Source organism: Scatophagus argus, chromosome 9, assembly GCF_020382885.2.
Source record: "Scatophagus argus isolate fScaArg1 chromosome 9, fScaArg1.pri, whole genome shotgun sequence".
Classification (NCBI taxonomy): domain Eukaryota; kingdom Metazoa; phylum Chordata; class Actinopteri; family Scatophagidae; genus Scatophagus; species Scatophagus argus.
In genome coordinates, this window is record NC_058501.1 from 1,905,344 (window position 1) to 1,931,366 (window position 26,023).

At 39.9% G+C, this 26,023-nt stretch overlaps 1 protein-coding gene across 3 annotated transcripts in view; it reads right to left on the reverse strand.

Moving 5' to 3' along the window:
* Positions 1-26,023, reverse strand: part of grik2 (glutamate receptor, ionotropic, kainate 2) — a 229,747-nt gene that overhangs the window by 87,668 nt on the left and 116,056 nt on the right. For all 3 annotated transcript variants that reach the window (XM_046398440.1, XM_046398442.1, XM_046398441.1), the window contains one exon: positions 184-327. In XM_046398440.1, the coding sequence (XP_046254396.1) occupies positions 184-327 (144 nt within the window). The remainder of the gene's footprint in view (positions 1-183; positions 328-26,023) is intronic.

The window sequence follows — 26,023 nt, forward strand, 5'->3', positions numbered from 1 at the left end:
TATAATATTTACAAATAAATAAATAGAAATAATTTCCATATACTCATATTTTCCTTCTTCTTCTTGACGGCCTTAGCCTTATTTATATTCTGTCTCCATCTGCTTTCTTGAGAGCGCATGTGTTTGGTGTGAAGGTGCTGTGTATTTAGACACAGAAGAGCGAGCAGGTAGAGAAACAGCTACCTCTTTGATGAGGGCCATGAAGCGGTTCCCAAAGCGCCAGGGCTTGTGTCGGTTGCACTGTAATGAGCTGACAGTGATCTGCTGAGACTGCTGCACAGCCACGGCCACCACGTGCACGGCATCATACATCAGCGCGGCGTCCGTCTGCAAGCCAAAGCACAGCGCGGAGAAGCAGAGCGTCATTAACATGGAGCACGGCGCTCGACAAATCAGCGCACCCGGCAGCATGCATCTGTTCACAATCAGAGAAATATCAATATCATGATGGCTGAATCAAAGCCTCACATCAAAACTAAGATGTATGGATCTGCTTTTGTTCATCCTATGGACACGGTTTCCATGAATATTTTATGAATTCTCTATTCACATATTAAGCACTGAAGAGAAATGTTGTTGAAATTGGCTCACAGCAGGAATAATGATTATATTCTTCAGGGAAAAAGAAAATATGAGGATTGTAAGAACAAATCTAAACTAAAAAAAAAAAAACCTTCAATAAAACAAAAAGAAAGAAAAAAGTACTTACACAGTTGCCACATTATATAAACATGTCTGCGTATAACTGGTCATGCCTTTCAGAAACAATGCATTTGAAAATATTTATGCAGAGTACAGTAAAATGTATTGTAAATGTATTGCACTCATGACGAGTCATGGTGAGATTTTTTTAAATTTGTTGATTGATTCTTTCAGAACTACTTTTGTTCTTCTTCACGATATATTTTCCCTTATCCATGGGGAATGTGTTCATGTATTGGTGTGTTGGTCCGGTCAATGACAGCATAGAGAATCGCTCAGCAGATACTACAGAGAGGACAGATGATGTGACACTAAATAATGTATTTATTATGTCTCACTCTCTATGGTAACTACTGAGACTACAGCAGCTGTACTGTGAGTAGCCAAGAAAGCACTGCTAAGTCACACAGATATATCAGATATGACAGATGCACCACGTCAGTCATATCTGACAGAAACACACGTTAGGGCACTGCAGGAATTCTGGTGTACATTATCTTCAATTCACAAACTACCATCTGACGCAGAGGCAGCCCTGAGGGACTGCTTCCAGTCTACTGACCGGCCAGCGCTGCAGGAGGCATGTCGTGAGGACTTCGAGGGGATCACAGGCTGCACCACTGACTACTTCTGTATGGATGTTATTCTCCCCCCTCCCCTGAACTATGCGCTGCTGAATTACCAGAGATATCAAACACGTCCTCAACCAGAAGAAGAGGGCAGTGGACAGCTCAGTGCACACACACACACACACACACACACACACACACACATAATGTCTTTCACAAGCACACACAGTCTGCGCACTGGTGTTGCATACGAGGAGTTTAATGTCAATGCAACCTAACAGCTCCGATGAAGAAAAAGGAAAAACAAAATCCACAATCTGCTTGTGTTTAGAAATCAATGCGGCGATATTTATACCCGCATTAGTAGCACCAACAGTGCTAACTGCAGCTCTATGCAGATTTGACTTTTTGTGAGTTTGAAATCTCTCCAGTGCCTTGGTCCAGCTGGAAAACCATCCCTTACAAACGCTCTCAAAGACTCTTGGTCTTGTGTAGTAGACGGGAGAAGGGCGCCAATGTTTTTGGCTGCAGTGCAAACCTCACAAAATGCCTTGTTTTTTGCAGCATCACAGGCTATCCATGGGTATTTGACCTTTTATCTGCCTAACATCATCTGTACTGCTACTGCAGGTGTCCTCAGTCGTTGACAAGGTAGGCCTACTGGAAGACGGTGTGGGGCCGGTGGATATTTTCTACTTTTTTATGACAAATTTGTCCATTTTGTTGGCTAAATCAACCGCTGCCATCCAGCCTTTGTTTTTGGCAGTTTTTCCACAATGCAATACATTGATAGGTAGCAGGGGGGGTCATTAGCAAATCAGTGAAATGTAGGCTGGCACACATGGATGCTCAGCAATCGGTGCTCGGAACTGGCGCCTATGGCTCCACCCCAGCAAAGTTGAATGTCAGGAACCTGGTGATATTGTGCAGGTCTAACCACCAACACATCAACACTTCCGAATCCAAGGAGATGGTGGTGGACTTCCACCTCCATGTCCTTCACCCTCTGCATAGCAAGTAGACAGAGGAGCACATTCAGGAACAGTCTGCTGTCTCTGTGCTACATGCTCTGTGCTACAGCCATGTCGCTGGATTGTTATCATTGCCAGTCTCACACAATAATCATTTGCATGCCTTCTGGACTGTCTTAATTCTCTTATTATTTTTATCTTATATAACAGTACCTTTACTATTGCCATAGCCTTCTATAGTAGTTATAGTAGTTATAAACTCGATCAGCACAACCACGTCAGCTTACTGCATAAACACAAACTAATGTGTCATAATCATAAGAACAGCACAGCTGTGACTCTGTGAATTATGTAGCTAGCTGTAATGATCCACACCTGAGCAGACCCTACTGAGGGCCCACACACTCGGAATATAGTGACAACCAGAGGACATCCACTCCTTAATACTATATTATTTAACAGCTCAGACTTTCTCTGTGGATCAGAGAGAACTCAAACATGCTGTGAGGTAATGCAAAATAATTTCAGGAAAAATTCCCACTGTGACATCTTTAATTATTAATTATTCACTTTCTTTCTAATTTCTTGAACACTGGATATACAAATGAGATAATTATTTTCAGCTAGAATCAAGCAAAGCTCTGTTGTGAGGATTAATATGGACATGAGAAAGCACCTACAGTAAATGAACACACTGGTGATACCCAAGCAGGAAGTGGAAGTGATATATATATATATACATATATACATATATATATATAGTTGCCAGCCAAAGCTATCAGAGATATGCCAGTCATCCACACTTCATGACAGAAGCCTAGAATTCTGCAGTTCCTCAAAAACAACAACAAAAAAAATCTAATTAGTGTTTGTCTCGCTTGATTGAAAAGCAATCAAAACAGCTGTGGTGCTCCTGCCCTAAGGTTCTTGGGAAAGCATTGTCCTGCAGAAAAAGCACATAGCTTGAAAACCTGTCATTTTTCCACATTTGAGCTCTGATTGAGCTTGTAGCCAGTTTGGCTGTAACAGCATGGTAAGGACACTCGAGTGGTTATTCAGTATGCTTCAGTGTGTGTGTGTGTGTGCGCGCATGCGCGATCCCTATGCATGGGGCAGAGATGTTTCAAAATCAATCACAGTCAATAAGCTTGCCTTCTAGAGATTCAGACTCACTTCAGTGTGTGCCGTCAAGAGTGTGAGATATTAATAATCTGTGTGAGGAGAAGGTGTTGAAGCAAACGGAGTGTGAATTTACTGTGGAGCGGGTATCACCCGGAGACTGTTAAGTGTACGTGTTGTGGGTCATATCAATATCCGGTATCATTCTGCAGATAAGGCTGTGATTATAGAACTAACTAATGCTGCAATGGACGTAGAATTTATTTTCCTTCAAGACTGTCAATCCTGGTATATGGACCATTCGAGATTATTCACATAAAATCATAGAAAACCATGATTGCATATCTTGTGTACATTGTAGTTTATCATCAGGGTTGTACTAGGGAATGCTACAAAGTGTGTTAAGTAAATGGAATTCATCTACTGCAGATAACTCAATGGACTCAGTTAATTTAATGGAAACACTCTTGTTTCTGTTATTATTGGGGTTCAGTTAGAGCTAATTGAGTGTTTAGAATGGAAAGGGTTCCCGCTGTGATGAGTATGCATGCTTAATTTCAACCTGTTCATTACATTTTTTTGTTTTTTGCAGGTGCAAAAAGAAAACTTAGCTGAGTGACGGGGGTCGGAAAATGATGTAAAAGTCATCAAAATACTTAAAAATCTTCTGTGGGCCATGAATATCCATAGAGAATTTCTTGTTCCATTGAAATAATCCATTGAAAAGACAAAAATTGGCAACCTACGTTATATGAAGATAAAAGCCAGCAGAGTAAATGTCTTAGAAAACAAGATGTCAGCTGAATGAAGGTGTTTTAAAGTCTACTGCCAACTCATCTTTGGCGAACATTTGAAGCATTGACCTATTTAGCCATCTTGACCGTGCTGACTAGTTTAACCCGTGAGTAAGTTGGGTTTTGGGTCAGCTTAGGTTGGTCAATAAGAAACAAAGCAGCATCCCAAGCAAGTTATTAATAACTTATAGTTGTAAGAATATCTTACTGTTAAATCTTGTCTAAGTCCTCCATCCTGTTCAAGTATTGTGCAAGTATAATGAGCTGGGTTAGCATGGTTGATGATTAGCATGTGTTTTGTGGGTTAGGCAGTGCGTATTGATCTCATAACAATTCAGGGGGATATTAAATTAAAAACCCTGACCTCATATCACTATTGCTGATTATTTAGGAGATTGAGAGCCAGGCCTTTTCATTCCACATCCCATATCACCTCACAAATGATCTACTGCATGAATGGGCAAAAATTCAAAATCTTATGGGCAGCCTTCCCAGACGAGTGGAAGCTGTTATGGCTACAAAGCGGTCTATGTGTCTATATGTCATTAAAGTCCCTGTTGTTGTAATGGTCACATGTCCCAAAACTTCTGTCTATATAGTGTACCAATATTCCAACCTAGACTATATATACAGCAGGTTAAGTATTTGTCTTGTGAAAAAAAAAATATGAAAATGATTTTCATTGTCAGCACCTCCAACACCGTAAGAAATAAACAGTACCCAAAGATCCAAATAAATGTTTTCTCACCTTCTACAGTTATGTTATAATTAACTTTAGACAACTGAAACTATAGTGGTTGGGGCAAGAGGAACATTGCGACCAAAACAAATTCTGCCCGTTGGTTGGGGTCCCAGTTATCTCCCCTGACCTGAAGTTACTACTCATGTGACTGCAGTAGGTCGTTATTTAAGAAATCTAAACACAGGCAATTGTGAAATGCTGTGTGAAATAATGACCAATGCTATGTTCCCGGTGAGGACAGTCTCTGACATCTGCCTGCATGAACCTACTTTTGTTCAACACCACTTTGTGTGTTTGGATGACACAGAGTTAAGCGTGACTGCCAGCTTCATGGCACCCAGTCTTTCTCTCAGTGCTGAAGGCTGGAGCTGCAGCTCTGTGATGTTCACACTGCCATCCATTCTCTCTGCTGTAAACCTCACAGACCCGCAGGGAGCTCATAATAGCAATGTGACATCCTGTCAGTCAATCACAGCACTGATACTGCGAACAGGAGAAGTCAGCGGGATTGTTGGGTAGTAGAAGTAAACTTAAAATCCCACCCACTGCTGGGACTTGGCTACTGTGTGTCCTTTGGTGGGTTTATTAAAAAACTAACTGGACAAAAAGATATTCCAATTGCAGCCTTTCAGTCAGTATAATGTCAAAGTTAAGAAAGTATTTCATGAATTAAATATGCTCTTAATTAAAATAAGCAGCCAGATGTATTGAGTTGTGTGTGCAGCAGTGAGTAAAGATGAGTGGTGGTTTGCTGGAGGAGTTCTGGCAGCAGAGGTTTGTGTGCCTCTCTGTTTCTCCCTGGTGCGAGCCTCACAAGTACCCGTCAGGCAGACTCGCAAATGATTTAGCAACACCGGCACTTCACTCTATAAACATCTCATTAAAATCAATTATGTCACTCCTGAATGAAATTAAAGCTAAATGCTTTAAAAGCCGCTTTTCCCTTGTGTCAGCCAATATGAGCGTTACTCCTGACGCTGTCTGTTTTTCCACCTCATTGTTGCCTCGTCTCTTTCTCTCTCTCACACGCTCATCTCACAGAGAGAGTGAGTGAGAGATTTATTAAATCTCCTAAGCTCAGATTGATTTCAACAGTTTTATGAATTGTTAAAATGCCCAGGCCTGACTTGGCGACTGCAAAGCCCCCCTCCTAACCAACCAGCTCATCAACATTGCCATGGAAACAAAGTGGCAAGAAATAGCTTTTTACCAGACTGGGTCTGGGGTTATCATTTTGTGACGCTGGTTTGCAGCATGCTCTTTGGAAATGCACTCTATAGAGAACAGCTTTGTGCAGAGGAAAAAGAACTAAGCTGAGAGTTATGGTTAAGAACTAGCTTTGAAGTCTCATATACACTATATTGACAAAAGTATTCAGACACACCTTCATTACTGAATTCAGATGTGATATGGAGCTGTTTTTCAGGGATTGGGCTGAGCCCCTGACTTCCAGTGAAGGAAATCTTAATGCTTCAGCATACCAAGACATTTTGGACAATGCTATGTTTATAACTTTGTGGCAACAGTTTGGGGAAGGCCCTGGTAGAAAAGCACTGTGCACCAAGTGCACAAAGCGGGGTCTGTAAGGACATGATTGAATGAGTTTGTGGGGAAAGAACAGAACCCTGACCTCAACCCCATCCAACACCTTTAGGATGAACTGGAACGGAGAATACGATCCAGGCCTTTTCGTCCAACATCAGTGCCTGACCTCACAGATGCTCTACTGTATGAATGGGCAAAAAATCCCACAGAAACGCTTCAAAGTGTTGTGGAAAGGCTTCTCAGAAGAGTGGAAGCTTATAGCTGTAAAGCTGTCTGTGTATTTAGGATGTGATGTCATTACGGTCCTTGTTGGTGTAACGGTCAGTTGTCCCCAATACTTTTGTCTATATAGTTTAACACCAATACAGTGTTACCAGTTAGCCACTGTCTAATTAGTTAATACATTACAAATCATTTATCAATTCAGGGCAGAAGCGAAGGAACACTGACCGGGTTGCTGTATTTGGTGCACTGGGAGTGTGAACGGGCTAATGCACAAGGGAAGATGGGATCGCAAAAACATCAGACTTTCAACAGTGTTTTGAAAGCCACAGATAATGTCTTCCTGCTGATAACAGTGTCAGATCAGAAACTACTTGTGTCTTGTACTTGGGATCATATCGTAATGATGGTGCGATGATAGTTTGTTTGATTATTTTGTTGGAATATCAGTTATTGGATAAATTATTAGAAATTGTAACAATGGGAAACATTCATACAATTGCAGATGATTTGAAGGCATTGTTATTAAGTCAACATGGTTTTTGGTCCTGCCTACCCACAGATATTTCTCAGCACTTAACATTCACATGTTTTTCTGTGCAAATCTTTTTTAGCTTAAACTGCTCACTACCAAATATACCAATAAGAAGGTATGAAATGTTGAACAAGAGGATTTTTTAAACATATCTTCTGCAGATACGTTTACAAAGCTATCCTTTCAAAGGTATTCAAATAAATTCAAGATTCTAGACTCCCTCTGAGAAATTCATCATGTCAATTCACAAGCAGGCATTTCATCAGTATGATTTTCTGTAGTCAAAGCCGATTGTTCGTGTATATGCACAATAAGCAATATGGTATGTAATACCTGATTTCAATAAAAATTATTCTGACCCAAGATGTTCTTCTAACTCTGCTACCCATTTTGTCATATCTGCATCAGTGAGGTTGCATGCGGCATATGTTCATACAAAAAGGAACAAACAAACAGAGGTCGATCCTAGCCCTTCTTAAAATTTTGCCGTGGGTGACAGTGATGGATTTATTTTGAAGTTCCTCTCAGAAAGCGGGACACAAGGCCAATAGCAGGCTTCAAGTGTCTAGGCTAGTGGAAAAAGCAGCCGAAGAAAAAAAAAAGGGAAGAGAGGGGATTGGTGAGGTGGCATTTTTATGGCTCACTCCAAAAGCATTGAAGGGTGGCAGCTGCAGCTCTGCTGGTCATGCGGAAAGCTGTGGTCATACTGCTCTGGCTCTTTTGATTGAAACATAAACACCTTGAGAGATGAGGGCACGCTTGGAAATGAGTGTGGGAGGGTAGGTATAGGAGGAGTGGATGGGTATTTGTATTATGTGTGTGTGTGGGAAGGAGGTTTAATACTAGGCTGACTGCCCAAAGCAGCTCAGTGCCGTCCCTCCCTCACTTCTCTGTGGCTACTTTGGTCCCTCCTCCCTTGCTCCTTGAAGGGATTAAAAACTGAGCGTGTTTTGTACTCTTTTGGAATCTCTCAGGGGCCTTCGTCATGACTAGGTCACTCACTGCCATCAGCTATTCTTGCTATTCTCAGCACTGTACACACAAGCTGTACTGATATGTCATAAATGATTTTGTCCAGAGCATGCCAACATATTCTCTGGTGTCAGGAGGGATAGAAAAGCTTAACAGTGGGCAGTTACCTGTTCAGAGCTGTCCACACCAGACCTACAAACGCTGAAGTTTAATTGGATTAGATCTTAAATCACAACTACAAATGAAAGTTACTTATGTAACTATAGTTCTATTAATTCTGATGGTGAGGAATTAACTACCTTTTCCATTATGTGTGGCAGTCAGGGAGCAAAGAATAAAACTCTCAGCACAGTTGAGGCATTAGTGTTAAACTGCATCTTTAGGTGTCACTGTATTCCTGATATGCATTTATATTTTTTTTTTATTCATGCACTGCTTTTTGGAGCTCTGGCAGTTCTACCGAAATCGAGCAGTGCTTTTACTTTAATTCTCGCCATGCTCTCTAGCACACACACACAGATTTTCACTGTTCAGAAATTTCCATTTAAATCAACGATAACATTAAATTTTGAGATGCAATTCAAATGAGTAGAAAAAAAGAAACAATGTGTAAGTAAATGTGTGGTGAATAAGAACAGTTTAGAGGGCCTGCATGCCCTCTCCAACTGTGCAGAGGATCCATCGGAGCAAGAGGTTGCTGAGAGGAATGAAATGAATGTGAGGACAGGAAACAGACATACTGTAAAGCACACACCGCCGTCGTGTGTGTGGACACAATCATACAGATATATGAGACTGAACAAATGCACACAATATATAAGACCGGATAACAAAATAAACAATAATTATATAAAGAATCATAATAATAACTAATTAATAGACAGAATGTGTTCCGTTCAAACATAAGAAATGTTCCACGTGTGTTGCAAGCTACTACAACCTTAAAACCCAAATATTTGATGTAAATTGAAATACAGTGCAATGCTGAACTGTTTTTGGTGGGTATTTGGGAGTAGGAGTGTGGAATTTCACAGCTAAGGTGTAAAGATTCATAGTTAAAGTTTCACAATAACACAGCTCTCACTCTTTTCATTAAAAAACACCTACATAAGCAACAGATGCAATATGTATAAAAGCGCACTGAAGTACAGCCTGCATGTGGCTGAGAGTTTAGTGACAGCTTCGGATGATCCTGCTGGACTAAAGTCTGATGTCATAATATCTCAAATTCACCTTAAGTGTTAAAATCTGTACAGAATAGTTTTTAGAACAATTGGAAAAATACATGCAAATCGAGTCAAGACTGACTTTCCTGATATTTTTGGTCAAAGGTTTTGGTCAGAGAACGTGTAGCGACTCTTGCTGTGCCCACAGCTCCTCATGACATCGTTTAACAAGGCATTTCCTCATCTGTCAGTGCCTTGATGTGACAGCTTAACATATTTAAAGACTTGGAATATCACTACAAAGTATTGGCTGTTTTATTAAAATGTATATCATTCAATACCTAATACCATTACATAGCATTAAAGTTTATATTGATGACTATCGATTAATAAAACATGACTATATGCAGCCAGAATCCACATATCTCCTTTACATAATTATTTCATTCTTCCTTTTTCATGTTCATACCCTAAACTAAACACTGGCAAGGAAAAAGACAGTCTGGGCCTTCCCTCAGTAGCGATGCCATTAAAGAGATGACAGTGGTAGTATGAGAGAGCGAGAGCGAGAGCGAGAGAGAGAGAGAGAGAGAGAGAGAAGAAAGAACATGTCACTTATTCCCTCCATTAGCTTCATTAGTGCGGGAGGATGAGGCAGATTAAGACCGCAGCGGGTTGGATGATGATGCGATTTGGCAGGGTTATCTGTTATTTCAGGCGCGGCCATTTTGGCGCCTCTGTTTGGGCTGGGTTATAATGTGATGTGATGCCCGGGCCCTCGGGGGCCACACTGCTGTTGCTACCAGCCTCTCTGATTAAAATCTGTTCTCACCAGCCAGCCCCAGTCTGGATGCCCTCATGCCCCCCTCCCTCTTTCATTTCCATCCAGCACTGTTGCTTTCACTTCCTATCCCACATGATGTTTCAGCTTGGTGCCACGGATTTTAAGAGATGAATTCAGGCCAGATAGTACACTTGCCCACACCTGTATACTATTAAATTTGAGAAAAAAAAAAATATATATATATATAGAAAAATACTGCAAAAAAAAGTTCAGCTTTTACATGAGTATCTCATGTAAAAGTGCAGAACTATTAGCTCTAAAATGAACATAATTATCCATTATCAAAGGGAAAGAGCGCTCCCTGTCAGAATACTAGATTACTGATGCATTAACCTGTGAGAGTTAGAGTGCTGCTGTACCATCTCTAATAAGGTCTGTGCGATGGATTTACGTCATAATGTCATGGCTGTGTTTGCTTTGGTGTGTGCTGTCATGTGCTGTTGTTCACAAACCAACATTATTCTGTTTATCATTCACATGTTTTGATACTTTACACAGATATATCCGAGATAATTAGTTTTTCTTTATTGCAGTTCAAATCATCGCCAACAGTACTGATATGTTTGCTTTTAGGTTGTTTGCATGCTCGTTACTGTATTCCACATATGCTTTGTGTTTGAATTGTGTGCGACAATCGGGAAGTTGACCAATTAAACAGTTTTGGTGTTTGCTTGATACATTTTCATAAAAAGACCTCATTTTGTATGTAAATAATACAAAATATGTATGGAAATGATAAGTTTATGATGATGGCAGGTATTTGATAAACTCATGTTAAAGCTTGCAGATGGACATTGAGAGAAGACTGCATTGAAAAACTGTTGCAAAGCGCACACAAGTTTCATGCCCGCAATTACAAAAGTCTAATTAAATAATGCTAAATTGAAGAAATAATTCCCTTCCCTCATATCTATAGAAAGTGTGACCCACAGCTTTGGGCCATACCTGTAAAAAAAAAAAAGCTACATCACTAATTTTCTGGGAACCTCCAATAAACCAGAAGCAGATAATTTCAGTGTTCTGGAAAACAAATAATTGGTCCCATCCCATTAAGGGCTTTGCAAATAAGAAGGAGGACACTTAAATCGATTCTAAATGTTACAGGAAAGTAAAACTAGACTAACGTGCTCTTCCCTCTTGGTTCCAGTTAATAGCAGAGCTGCAGAGTTTTTGAATAGTCTCAGTGTTGGTGTGATAAAGTAATCAAGTCAAAATGGTCGTACTCTTTTCCTAGGATGAAAGGATAATACTTTCATCAGTTTGGCCACGTGGTTCTTGAAGCTGAGATTGATGGAGAGCCAGAGGGGTTGAAACTTGGTCCTTTTTCAGTTTCATAAAGCTTTTCAGGAGCTATAATCGATAATCAGTTGCACGGACACACTTTTTTCCAAGACTGATGCCACTTTTGATAAACATGAAAGCACTGATATGGGCAAACAGCTAGCTTGGCTCTGTCTAAAGGTATCAAAATCCCCTTAACAGCACCTGTAAAACGCACTAATTTTGGCAAAGGACAGTTGCCAGGAAACCAGCAGAAATCTCACACCATTTTTTTTTTTGACTCAATGTTAAATACTGAGCTTTACAGGTACAGAACCAGATTAACTGTTTTCCTCTTTTTTCACTCTCTGACCTATCTGGTTGCTGACAGAGGCTTCACACTGCACTTATCACACAGACACAAATGTGGTATTTATCTTATCATCTAACTTATGGTGAGAAAACATATTTCCCAAAATGTCAAACTTTACTTGCATGGTTATCCTGCACAAACCTACATTCCTTTGTTATACAATTAACACACAAACAGTCTGAGCCTTTGTGTCAGGATGTGAAGTAGATTCAGCAGTCGACTCCATCTTTCTATCACTATGGCTTTTAAAAATATAAATATCATTTGAATATGACCTTTATCTTAACAGCAGGTAATAATAAGGTAAGGAATCAGTTCAGAATGCCTTGGAAAAAGCATCTAGACCAGCCTCAAACACTCCATCGCTGATCTCACACTGAGTATTATTAATATCTAAATAAACTAGAATAAAGCAATTTGATGGGCTCCGATGGATGATAAAAATTTGCCTGACTCTGGACTTAACTGTGTCAGAGTGTTGAGGAATGAGTTTGTCACAGGTCCCTGGCAGCTGAAGGGACAAATGAAGGTGACAATGATGCAAACTCTCCTAGTACACTTGTCAGTCACTGTGGCTGGAATAGCTCAAATGTATTCTGGGAGACAGCTGAGGAAGGAGATGTGGGTGCCACGCCACACAAGAGTTGCATAAGAGTCTCCCCGAGGAGTCTCTCCAGATAATGACACGAGGCTAATGTCACTAATTGCTGCCTAAATTAATGGTCTCTGCTTATTGGACAACTCCATAAATGAAGGGTTAGACCACTGTACCCACTGTGGCCACTTAACTCAATGCAGCCTGTTTGTGCAAATAACTCGCTCCTGCAGATATCAAGTCACTGGTAAATAAAGTAGATGTGTAAAGCTTAAGGGCAGGGCTGAGAAGTTCTTACTATTCAGTTGCAATGCGGTGTTGCAATGGGCCAGACGCTGATTTAAAGGATTCTGAATGTGGTATGATGCTCAGGGTCTCGTGGGATTTTACCACACACACACTGTCGGAAAAAAATTCAGTCAGCTCAAAATGCCTCACTGATGAGAGAGGTCAGAGGAGAACAGAAAGATGTGAGGTACAGAAGGATGTCTCAGCCCACAGCAGTCTAGAAATGGATGAACAGCAGCCGCGACCTAACTGACTAGCAGTAATACCAGCCAACAGGACCATAAGGCCAGTGGGCAAATGGGCTTAAAAACTGAACTGTTGTGGTGTGCGTTTTTGCTCTAAGGCATCTTGGTTCATGGTGAGACAATGTGTCTGTGGCTCACGTGTCTCTCTAGAATTAGCAAACAAATACCAAAACCTTTCTTGCACGAGGCTGATTATAACTTCCCTTGAATGAAATGTGCTTTGCTTCGCTTTGAAAATACCTGTCCGCATCCACAATGTCATGACGAGAACTCAGACTGTGTGACAGAATGAAGCGGAACACAAAGGACCTGCATGATGCTGTGGAGTTGGCAGATCACTGTGAAATATTTGAAACATCTCGCTCAGCGGTCTTTCATGAATTCATGCAGAATGTGGACAAAAGAAAGAATTTCCGTTCTGTAAAAGTAAGTTGTGCTATAGGATTCTTCTGGTAGAATCTAACAAAAAGATGTAATGTAGATATTGCTCTTTAAGAGCCCATATAAGTCAGAGCTTTTCTACACTATCAACCTGCAAAGCAAACATGAAACCTTTTAGAAATGAAAGAGCTGAGTGCGAGACGGGAGCAGAACGGACTGCCTCCAGGCTCTTGTTTATTTCTGCAACTCTGCCTGCGGCTAAGATTCCAGATTGGTTTCACTTCACAGAAAACAAATGTTTGCTCCAAAATCTTTCCCATGGCAACTGTTTCCCCTTCAACATTTGACTCCACAGACCACATACTTTCATATATTATAAGCTCTGTTAAATTAAAAACAATTTTGTGTCGGGGAGATAAAATGTCAAGTCAAAAAGAACAAAAAAAAAAACAAAAGGAAGGAGCAGAAATTTCCAACAGAAACAGCAGGAGAATGACAGCTCCTTACCATTTATGCTGTAGAATTGTATCACAATAATGTGCCTCAATAGGAGAGGAAATTGACTGTGTAAAACTGAATCATTACTATGGCTGGCTTTCCTTCGTAATGACAATATGTGTCTCTCCACATCCCATCATCGTACATGCCCCTAAAATGACGCCAGGAAATGAGTCCTGAAGATGACTGCTGGCTGCCAATGAGAGTGATAGGGATGACAGCTAGAGGATTGCTACAAGCCATTAACATGGAGAGCAAGGCTGGGTATGAGCATTGTATTGAGATACTTGACAGGAATCAGGACACAAAAAGTCAAGAGCTCATGGGATTTAAGGCATGGCGGTGAAAATGGCAAACAACAAGATCCTATCAGTCGCACGCCCCAACAGATTACTGTTGAACAAGTTGAAACATCAATAGTTAGAGGCTCTGACAGAAGGCTGGGCTCCTTCCTGTTTAACATCGACCACATCAGCACATGTTTATACTTCTGAGATGTAATTACTCTGCAGTATCCAGACATCAAGTCTGTGTTTTTCATGGGTTCGTCTTCCTAAATATGTGACCAAAAGTCTAGCATCAATGCATTTATGATGATGGAGAGCATGAACTAGAGCCGTATACAGCACAGCATATCTGGTCTTTAAAGCATTAATCCTGTTTAGGTCACAACGGTCTGGATGTCTGTACCACAGTTTGTTTTTTTTTGTTTTGTCTTTCTTTTGTAATCTAAAAAAATGAATAAATAATTATTGGATCTCAAATACACACATACATAAAAAAAATCTGGGGAAAAAAAAAGAAGAAGAATCAAGAAGACCAGCCTTGTAACAACATCTAAGAGTGGTGTGGCACAGAAAAAGAGATCTGCTGCATTCCTGTTATAGGTTATGAGCTTTCAGACAAAGGGGATAAGAAAGATAATACATTGATAGAACAAAGTAATAGAAACTTTGATTCGATTCAGTTTGATATTTATAAATTGGGATTTATTCTAATAAGTGAAATTTTGTACGGTAATTGAAATAAGACTAGTTGATAGATCTTTAAGGAAAATGTGTCATTTTCATTTAAAGTAAAAGAGAGGTTTTCACTGGTAAGATCTTTAAGTGTATTCTGCCAGAATCCCAAAAAAAAACAATGCAGGTTCCAACTTCATTTCCAAATGCAACACTTTACAGAGCTCTTTATAAATATTTTTATCCCAACTTTTACTTTTGGTATAGCGAAAATATGTTAGGGGCACATTAGCTGAGACCTGTGGAGTCTCCTTTGCCAGATTACATGGAAAGGTTTTACTTGACGTAGAAAAACCATTAGACCGCATTCAGTGGTTGGATTCCAAGTTCTTCTTAAATGTACTAATGAATTTATTAATGCTGATAGGGTAACTGAAGCCTAGGATAAAAGAGGGAAATACATGTTTTTGTAACACTGGAATCAATACATGGATCAAAAACTGCCCCGAACAAACGTGAATTATTCTGTGCTCATGCGTTCTTAACGGATAGTTAGGGGCGGAGAGGCAGTTGGCTCATCGGGGTTAAAGTGTACCGTGAGCTGAATATCCCTGGTTCTAATCCAGGCAAAATGTTCGAGGACTGCTGTGAGTATGGATAATAAAAAATAAAATGTTACAAATCAGAAGGAATCCTCCACCTGGACCATCAATATTCACAGCAGATATTCAGATAAAGGCTTGAACTTGTGAACTGATACCTTCACCTACAGTCCCTCTGCAAGGGGGTAAAAGGAAAAAAAAAGCCAAAGCCATCATCTAAAATGCCTGTCCTCTTTGACATTTGTTAATTACTAAAAAGACACTGGACTGTTTATCTGTATATTTTTTTTTGGGGGGGGGGGGGCATTGATGACAAATTGGCCATAATATTTGAAAAAATGCAAACTATCTTTTGTCCTCGTGTTTTGTTATTATATTTACAGTCCACTCCTCAAAATATAATAAATACAAGAAACATGCCCTGACACACTGCCCGTGCCTCCACTGCTATTGCTGATGAATGACTCACAGGAAACAAGTGAGTCAATAAAGTCTCACAAGTACATATTTGAGCACACAAATAAACACAAAGTACAACAGAAATCAAACCAGAAGCAACAATGAATATTAAAAGCAAACACAAAGAGGTTCATGGGTATAAGACCGAACAGAACTGAGAACTGAGAACCTTCACACCAACACAGGCAAACACCAACTATCCTTATGAAGAAGCTCAACCATCTACACTGATTCACAGTCCACTGCAGTGGTCCTACACACACACATGCTCAGCCTTTTCAGCTCAGTCTTTTCTAATCTTCTCCCTGTGAGTCTTAACCTTAAACAGTGAGTGTTGAGTAACAAGCGCCATCTTGCACTCTGAACATCAAAATTGACTCTTTTACATCATATTACATGAAGGTGAGTTGAATTTAGTAGCTGTTTTTATGTTGTTTAATGAATTATCAATGATGACTGCATGTATTGTCTTTGATAGTAATAGAGCAAAATAAGAGTGTCTGAAAGAAAAAAAAAATTTAATTCAACACAAGAACTCAAAACAAGATTAAGAAAAGATTCAGAAACCCAATAAGACAAATGTAATATGTACAAAATATGCCCAGGAAAACAAACAAAAAGTTATGGTGAGTCCCTTTTTTTAGTGAAAAAGAGTAAAAGTGAGCCAGTAAGCAAATTTAAAAAATGTATCATCATACTTAAAATAAATTAGTGTGTTTTTGACTTGTGTTTTTGACACTGTGTATGCTGTAGCTGTAGTTTCTCAATCTTATAGATGTGTGAAAAAAATCTGTAAATGCCTGGATTATGTTCAAGGTCGAATTTAGTTTTGTTTTTCCAGTTAAGGAGGTGGTCTGGGTGGGTTATTAAAACTAAAATATCCCCCACACACAAAACACTTAATGGCGACCAGTGCAAGTGAAGGAAAAATAATGTACAAGGGACCATAAAACGCCACAAAACTCAGCAGTACAATAACACACAAGCAGCAGTAAGAGCATATTAGAGCAGAGCTACAGCCCCAGCAGCCCTCCAATCAGCTGTAAATTCCTGCTACTATATTATCTCTTCTTGGACTGCATCTTCACCTCAGAGGAACAGATCTCTTACTCCTTAAATTCATTAGCAGCGCCTAATAGATTATTTTCTTAATTATTCCACTATTCAGAGGAGACTTTGCTCATCCTCTTCTGCCAGATTACTATAACTGGTGACATGCTGCTATTTTTAATCTGTTTTTTCAGTACGCACATAGTGAGGATGTCCCACTCTCCGGTCCTCATGCATTCTTTTGTTGTTGTCACTTTGAAACAAGGGTCCTGATTAAATAGGAACAATGATGCAAATTTTATTTCACAAATTGGAAAAGCTAATCTTCTGCTTAAGATATCCTCGGGGTGGGAAGATTGAACACTCTGCCGAGGGAGCATGTTTGGAAAATTGTGCTCCACGAATTTTCTGCAGGCATATGGAGACATGTGTTCCAGTGATCTAGGTCAGTGTGTGTGTGTGTGTGTGTGTGTTCGTGTTTGTGCGCACATGCACTGATGTACTAAATTACTGTTTTCACAGAAAAACAGACAGCATAGTATACGTGTGAGTAAAAGGGCAAATAAAAGGAGACGTTATTGCAGGTGGATATATAGAGGTGTGACTGTGTGATCTTGTGAAAATCTAACCAAGCTGACTTTTTTTTTATTTTCAGTCCTTGAAATGGTGATTTATTGAGGAGGTGTAGCTGTGGGTGACATTCAAGATGAGCCTTTCTTTCAATGTCAGAGCGGCGCTTCATCAAGATGAGCCTGTCTTTCAGCGTCAAAGCTGCGTTTCATCACGCTAACCGATATCCACTTCCTCTGCATATAATTAAAGAGTCTTTTAATTAGAGCTCGGCTCAATGATCGCTTGTTGTCCGTCATGTGCGCAGTCCGTGCAGCCCCACATGAACAGCACAGAACCTATTGAACCTGTGTGATGACGATTAAGGAAACTGAGAAGTGTAACAACATAAAATGCCCTTATGCATAGAGTTTATACAGCAGGATCTCAAAATTATTTGACATGATTGGTGTGATTGGAGAGAAATGTTTGCCTACCTGCAAAGTCTTACTTGATTTGAAAGAAACATCAAACATCATGCCCAATTCATTTAAGGGGAGTATATGCTGAATCCTCAGTAGAGTTAAGTGTTCATGTCAACAACTGAGTTTGATTTACAACTGGGAAACAAAGATTTAACGACTGTAGGTTTTATATAGTCATAAACCTTCTTAAGCTGAATCAGTCAGCATGTCTTCCCATCACCTAAGGCGTCTGTCCTAGTGACTATAGGACTTGTTGGCTGTGGATGTGAGAAAAAATGACTGGACCTTTGTCATATGTTTTGTTGGATCGTGTACACATCATCCGAGATGCTTGAAACCCAGAGAAATCTGTCATTTTTATCAAGGCAATGATGCATTTCATTTGGCTGCCTGTCACTATAACGTAAGAGTCAGAGGGTAAGGAAGGAAGTTGGTTAACATGAACTTTTTTATCAGTAATGATGATTGTTTAACAATGAAGACAATTCCCATGACCCCAATCTAATCTTTTGTTCTATCTTCACTTAGTTACTTCTAGAAGCAGAAACTACAAACTATGCTTTTAGTGTGACTCTAACAAATGAAAAATGTAACTTCCTAAAATGCTAAATGCATATTCCGTGTATTGTAATGAAAATCTTTCATATTTGTGTCCACAACACGTAATGTGAATTGCAGAGTTCATTTCACAAAGGAACGTGATGCTGTTCAGATGACAACAGCAACAGTATCCAAAGCAAAGGGAGCTCACAGCTTCTCTCTGATGAAGCCATTTACCAGAGCTGATGGAACAGCTTCTTTCTGTCACTGTGAACCAAGCAGAAGGCAGAAGGAGGGAGGGGAAGGCAAAGAGAGAAACAATTAGCCTACGGGTCCTTGGGATCGTAAGTAATAATTTGATTGAAATTAAGTGGCAGGTTTAACAAGCAGGGATAATTCCACTTTTCCATTCTTCCTGGGGGGAATCTGGCCTTTAATTGAGTTAACACTTTTTGTTTGGCAAACACTCCCAAAGCAGGCCAAGACTGCCACTGTGTCTCATTACCAACACCCAGAATTGGTGTCAGTGCCCAACCATCTCCTACCATCTCTCCGTCTGGCCTTCTGCCTTTCGCCATATCTTTGTACTCCTCATCTCACACATCCACTGCCACAGGTTTTTAGCTGCTTTTGGATTTTGGTGCTGTCAGCGCTAATGTTGTAAAACCTCTTGTCAAACAAAATCGGGTAATCAAGAAAGAAAGTGTTTTTGTCTGCTATTAAAGTAAAAACTCATGAGATTTTCAAATCAATACAATTATTACTGTTTTATACCACACAACAGTTAAATAAGCCTTAGACAAACTTTATTTTTATTCAGTATGCAACAGTGTACACAGAACAAAATTCTGTTGCAATTTGACAGAATTAAAATAAATAAAATATATCATAATATATAAAAAGTATATAAAAGAAAAAATATACACTGTAAAGTGCAATAGTAAAAGTGACCTGTAGAGTTAACAAAAGAAGTTGACTCAGAAGTTAAAACACATTAAGACACATTTAGTACTCATTTAGAGTTCATCAGTCTGATGACCTGATGGCACAGGACATGCAGCACTTAGGCGTGATGTCCTGAATGGAGGGAAGAGAAGTCCCAATGATATTCTCCACTCACCCTCCTCACCACTCTCCTCACATTCTTTCAGTCAGAGGCACTGCAGCCTCCACGCCACACAGAGATGCAGCTGGTCAGAACGCTCTCTATGTTGCTTCTATGTTGGCTCTCCTGCGCAGAAAGCTGTGCCCTCTTGACCTGGTGCTCACAGACCAGGTGAGGTCGTCTGTGACGTGCACCCCCAGGAACTTGGTACTGCTGACCACCTTCACAGCCGTGTTGTTGATTAGAAGTGGAGCGTGGCTGGGCTGGTTCCCCCTGAAGTCGACAATGATCTCTTTGGTTTTGTCCATGCTTGGGTTCAGGTTGTTGTATCTGCACCGGCCCACCAGCAGCTCCACCTCCTTTCTGTAGGCCAGGTCGTTGTTGTCCCTGATGAGGTCCACCGCTGTTGTGTTGTCCGCAAACTTCACAGTGTGGTTGGTGGCAGCCCTGGGAACGCAGTTGTGTGTCATCAGGGTGAACAGCAGAGGGATCAGGACACAGGCCTGAGGAGAGCTTATGCTGAGAGTGATGACACTGGAGGTGCTCTGTCTGATCTGCACTGACTGTGGTCTTTCAGTGAGGAAGTCTAGCAGCCAGTTGCACAGGGGGGTGCTGAAGCCCAAAGGTCCCAGTTTATCTACCAGATGCATCCTCAATGGAGCGCTTTGGCTGGTAGGAAAACTGGAAGGGGTTGAACGTGGGGGGGAGTCTGAAGATGATGCGCTCCTTTGCCATCCTCTCAAAGCACGTCGAGATAATGGGAGCGAGTGCGACGGGCCGGTAGTCATTGAGTGGTGTGATTTGAGGTTTTTTTGGCACTAGGATGATGGTGGCATTCTTGAAGCAAGATTGGACTTTGGCTTGATCCAGTGAGGTGTTAAAAATGTCCGTCAGAACATAAGCCAGTTGATCTGCACAATTCCCTGAGCACCTGTCCAGGTATGTTATCAGGGCCTGGGGCCTTCCTTGTATTGACTCTTCTCAGAGTGCCCTGCACATCAGCTGTGTCATGACAGTGCCTTTTTACCCTTATGGGGAACAGCTTTCTCTGCAGGAGTGCTATTGGGTGCCTCAACCTTCTAAAGAAGTTATTGTGTTTGTTAAGCAAGTTTGCGTCATCATCACACGCAGGAGGTAACCTGTAGTTTGTAATAGCCCATATTCCTGGTTACTGGCATCATGGAAAAAGTTCTGAAATTTTTGACTAGGATGCTTTTCTAGTCTGATGGAACTGTTCAAGTTGGCTTTCGCTGTTCTCTGTGCCTCCTTGTTGCCAGACTTGAAGGCTGAGTTCAGTTCCTTTAACATTTTTTGCACTTCATCAGTCATCCCAGGTTTTTGGTTGGCCCAGGTGATAATGTTCTTTATGGCACTAATGTCATCCATGCATTTGTTGATGTAGGCTGACACATGGCATACTCATCTATGTTGGTGTGATCGTTTTAAGAGGCAGCAGAGGTGAACAGTGGATTGAGACAAACTTAGCATTATTACACCGGTTGTTATTGATGTAAATGTCAACCAGAGTTCACCCAAAGGCATGTGGGAAGACTCCAAGGTCAACTGGAAGAGGGTTTTGTTGTTTTTATGAGACCAAAATGGTCTCACAACATTACAGAACATTTTTGTTTTGTAAGTTTTTGTCATAAAAGGTAAATTATTGTATTGAGCACTTAATTTTTAAAAGCAATAAAAGGGGGAAACATTCTTATAGTGACTGTAGAGGCAGATAGAATTTAATGGCAAGAAAGTATAGCTGCAATATCAGACTGTGGATACACAGAAAACATGTTTGCAGGATACATTCTTTGTTGGTTTTAGTCTGTTTAGGGTATTGGTGATAATGAAATAGCCTTGAGATTGGATTTAATCCAGATTTAAGTTGCAATTTAAATTTAAGTTGAATCACATATGTACTAACATCTTTTGAGGAGTCGTTTCAGTCTTTTGATTTGAATGTGTAAAGAAGGTACTGTGCCATTTGTTATTTCCAAGATAAAAAAGAACTCAACTCTCTTCTGACATATAATGTCTGTAGTGCTTACTATTCAAGAGACTGACACATGGAAATGTGTGACATCTTTTGTCCTACTTGCTTCAAGAATGTGAAAGCACAAGAAGACAAATACAGACAAATGAATGCTAGGTCAACAAGTCTTAGCTCATCACTCTTCTTTGGGTGTGTTTGAGGACTACAGAAAACACAGTTCCATCTAACTTTCTATGTCCTTCTGCTGCTGTTTTTGTGTAGTTCTCTCAGTAAAAGTGACATCCTCACCACTTTGCTACCTGTTCACCCCCTCCCATCCAAAAGAAAGAAAAAATGTTGACAATACCTCCCATTGAGTCCATTGTGGTCCATTACTGGAGCTACAGAGAGAAGCGTGGGTGGTAGATTGTTGTTATTTGGGCAACATCCACACCCAGCCCCAAACCCTATTCCACCCCCCACCCAGTATCCTGCAGACTGTCTAATAACATCATAGAAGTCTCCATGGTGGGGATATTGAGCAGTACAGTAGGTGAACAAGGGGAGGGTTGTGTTATGTGCTGGTGTGTGCGTAGGGGGCGGATGGTTTTAAGGGTTGTTATTGTGAAACAAGAAAAGCTGTGGCGCCGTCACAGTGCCAGGCAGCACCCAGGATAACGGAGAACTCAATGGAGTGTTAAATGGGAAATCATCTGTTTTCAGCCACAGATTTAATGTCATTGTTGCTCTCACTCTGCTGCGCTCTGCTGTTTCATTTGCTGCTGTTTGCCTGTCCTGTGTCTCTGTGTTTTGTTTTTGTCCAAATTCCCCCCTTCTGCACACTGAAATTTTATAGTCCCCTCTCTTTGCATTCGTTTCCCACTTGTCTGCTTTACTTTTTTCTTTCCTTTTGTTTCTCAGCAATCCTTCCATTCTGTCCTCTTTCTCATTGTGGCCCCTGCTGGCCATCAGGTTATTTCATATAGCATAGGCAGTTTTACGCCTCATGTTCACAATTTGCCATTTGGGTTTGCGATGTCAGTCCATGTGCCATTATTCTTTCTGTGAAACACTTGGTGCGTCTCTCGTCAGGATGTCTCCATTAGCAATTTGACAAAATGACCGGAGAGATTCCTCAAACCTCCGCTGCCACATGGACACCGTCCTTCATCTCCATCTCCCTGACCTGAACTAATTCTCCATTTACAGACTCAGTTAATGGCTTAAGTCATGAGGCAAGTCGTCATGTACTATGGCTTCAAAAGAAGGTGAGCTGATTTAATGCATTTCAGATTTGTTTTTGTTTTATGTTTTGTTTGTTTGTTGTTGTTTGTTTTTTTTAACACAGTGCTGAATTAAGCAGATTGCCATTAAGTCTGATGTTTTCTTTTTCTATATATATATATATATATATATATATAATTTTATGTTTGTCTGAATACATGTGTGGAGGGGATGGCTTTTTAATGCCTTTTCTTTTCCCTTTTTTTGTTATACACAGTTTCTAGCTCACCTAATTTTAATTCAGCTGGTGATTTAATTTCCCAGGACTTGAGATGTGCAAGTGACAGCAGAGCCAATTTCATGTTGGAAATGGCCAACATAAGGAAGGCAAAACTAAAGAAGTGAAGGGAAGGTTTTTATACTACATCTTTCTCTTCCGTGCCACAGAGTTCCACTGTCTAAGAAATATTAAACACATTAATGAGTTACATTGTTGCACTGTACAACATGCTGCTTCATTACTAATATTTCGTTTGACTCATTTACACACGCCTTACTGCTGTTTCAAATACTCACTAGAACACCAAATGAGGATTACAGGAACCGTTCACTAAAGAACGGACATTCAGCCATTACCTACTCACCCACATCTTGATGGAAAGTCAGCTGAATCTTCTTTGTCCACAAAACATTTCTGGAGTGCTGAACTGATTTGTAAAGACATTATTTACACCCTTTTTAAAGTTGAAATCTTCACTGTAGCTATAAATGATAGCACACACCATGTCAAAGTGCATACATAAGCCAAGACAAGATTCAGTTATCATCATAACCCAAGATTCTATGACTATAGACATATCCCTCTATGGAACAACTTCAGCTCTCTCTGTTGTGTTTGACTCAAGTTTGTTTGACTATGTTTGTTTAATTTTAATTGTGCAACAGTGATTCATGATTATTACCTTTCTAGAATATTACCATTGCTATCTCCCATTACATTAATTTTCAACAGGCGATCTTAAATAAATTCTTTAAATTTTAAGTTATTTGCATGTGGCATATTGACATATTAATCTATTCTGTCTGCATCCCGAAAAAAGTCTGTCTTTATAATTTTATAAATCTTGCCTATTAAGTTATCTCTCACTGTCACTAATCTAATATGATCTAATCTAATCTGGAATTTGCTGCTGTCAGAAGGAAGACAAGAACATAAAAAAAAACCCCAAAAAAACATCAGCTGGTCAATGACAAGCCAAGCCTCTAACTTAAATGTAGTTTTATAACGCTTGGCTTTAGAAATCTCTATCAAATGTTGGTTGACCATGTGTTTAGTAGACCTTTGTGATACATCATCTGTATGATTACTCTTTTGTTATAATATCACCTAGTCACCAGTACAATCTAAACCAACACTCACAAATAAGAAAAACAAATAGGTATTCATTTTAGATACCTTTGTTGTCCTTCACATAAGAAAGGTAAATGTAGTGATCTGAAAGAATCATGAGTCACTTAAAGAATGCCCTTTCTCTTCACTACTGAGGACTCAACTGTAAATTCCTGTTGGTGCACTCAAAGGCAGAGTGAATAACAGATACTTAATCTGCTAAATTGATCCCCAGTTGTTCACAGATCAATGTAGGAAAAAATATGTAGGGAGTTGCCAATGCGCTCAGTCTTTGTAGCCTTTAATGAAAGCTACTAAATTTTCCAACTCAGTCTGAAATTTAAAAAGTATAAAATGAGAACAACTAGGTAATTCTAAAGAGACTATATCCAGTTGAACATTTGACTTTCTTGGCCTGATGAAGCCATATTAATCCAGTAACTTTCAAACTGTGTATTATAGCAGCAGTATTAAATGGCAAGGCTGGTGTTGCTCTAATTTGCTTCTTATTGTTGTCAACAATCTCCAGAAAGCACCAAAACCAACAACGTCTAGGCTAGTTGGGATGCCGGGACCGTGAAAGTCAGAGCTGAGTCAGTATTTTCAGCATAATTTCAAATATGTTTTCAGTGGGTGTTGGGCTTTGCCAAAGTTGTAACAAATTCTTTTCGGGATTTTCATGGACAAGATCTCAAAGTACAAACATGGGTGAACCATGGGTCTCTGCTGGAAAATGGTGGACTGCTCCTTCCAAACTGGAAGTAAACTGCTGCCCATACTGAAGGAGTTCAAGTATTACATGGTCTTGCTAACATCAACAGGTGGACAGATACATCAATAGTCCAGTAGTCATAGCAGTAATGCGGGCATAGTACTTTACTGTTGTGATAAAGAAGTAGCAGAGCTGCAAGGCAAAGCTTTCTCTTTACAAGTAAATCTACGTTAAAACCTTCACCTGTGCTTGAAAGAATAACATTGTGAACACAAACATTCAAAATGAGTTTCTGTTTTACGGTTGGCTCAGACATTAAGAGGGAGCTCTGTTTGGTGCTAGATTTATGTCGTAAGCTGCATTATAAAATTAGCAACTTATTTCATTTCGCAAGCATGCCTCTGTTTGTTGTTCAGTTAACAAAAGGCGTCAATCAAGGTTTAATAAGGATGTGACCACATTGAAAATGTCCAATCATTATATGGCCAAGGCCGCTTGGTTTCCACCTCCAAACTGTTAAAGGTCAGGTCAATTCCCTAGACCAGAACTCAAATTTAAGAGGAGAGTTACCTATGAGACTGTGTCTGTCCTTCAGTACTTTCTTTAGAGGTTTTCTGGATAAGTCTAACATTAGTAGTAGTACACCCAGAACATTTTGGACAGACTAAATATCGTATCTTGTTTGGGAGTAGCTGCAAGATGGTGGCGAGGAGAGGGACATCTTGATGATTGATAGTAATGCCTACGTGTGGTGAATACTGATCACTTATCATGGATACAGCATTTTACTGTACTAGTTGGTTGAAGTTAATTAATTTATATACAATTGAGTAGTTTCAGGAGAAAATGTGTCATAATTTATAACTTTCTTTATGGAAAATTTTGATAACTACAGCAGCAGGATACATGTAATGCAGTAAATATACTATTTGTGCCTCAGGATTTTTTTTACCCGTATGCAGATAGAAATCTCACCTCTACCACCAAAACAGCCTGCAATACTGATCCCTAATCTTATGAGATTCCCACTTGTTCAATTTCATATGTTTCAGATTTTCATTAAATTATGCATTCCATCTGATTATAATGCAAGACATCATAGATTGCACATTGATAGATTAATATATGCAAATGAAATTAAATTCGTAAAACTAACAG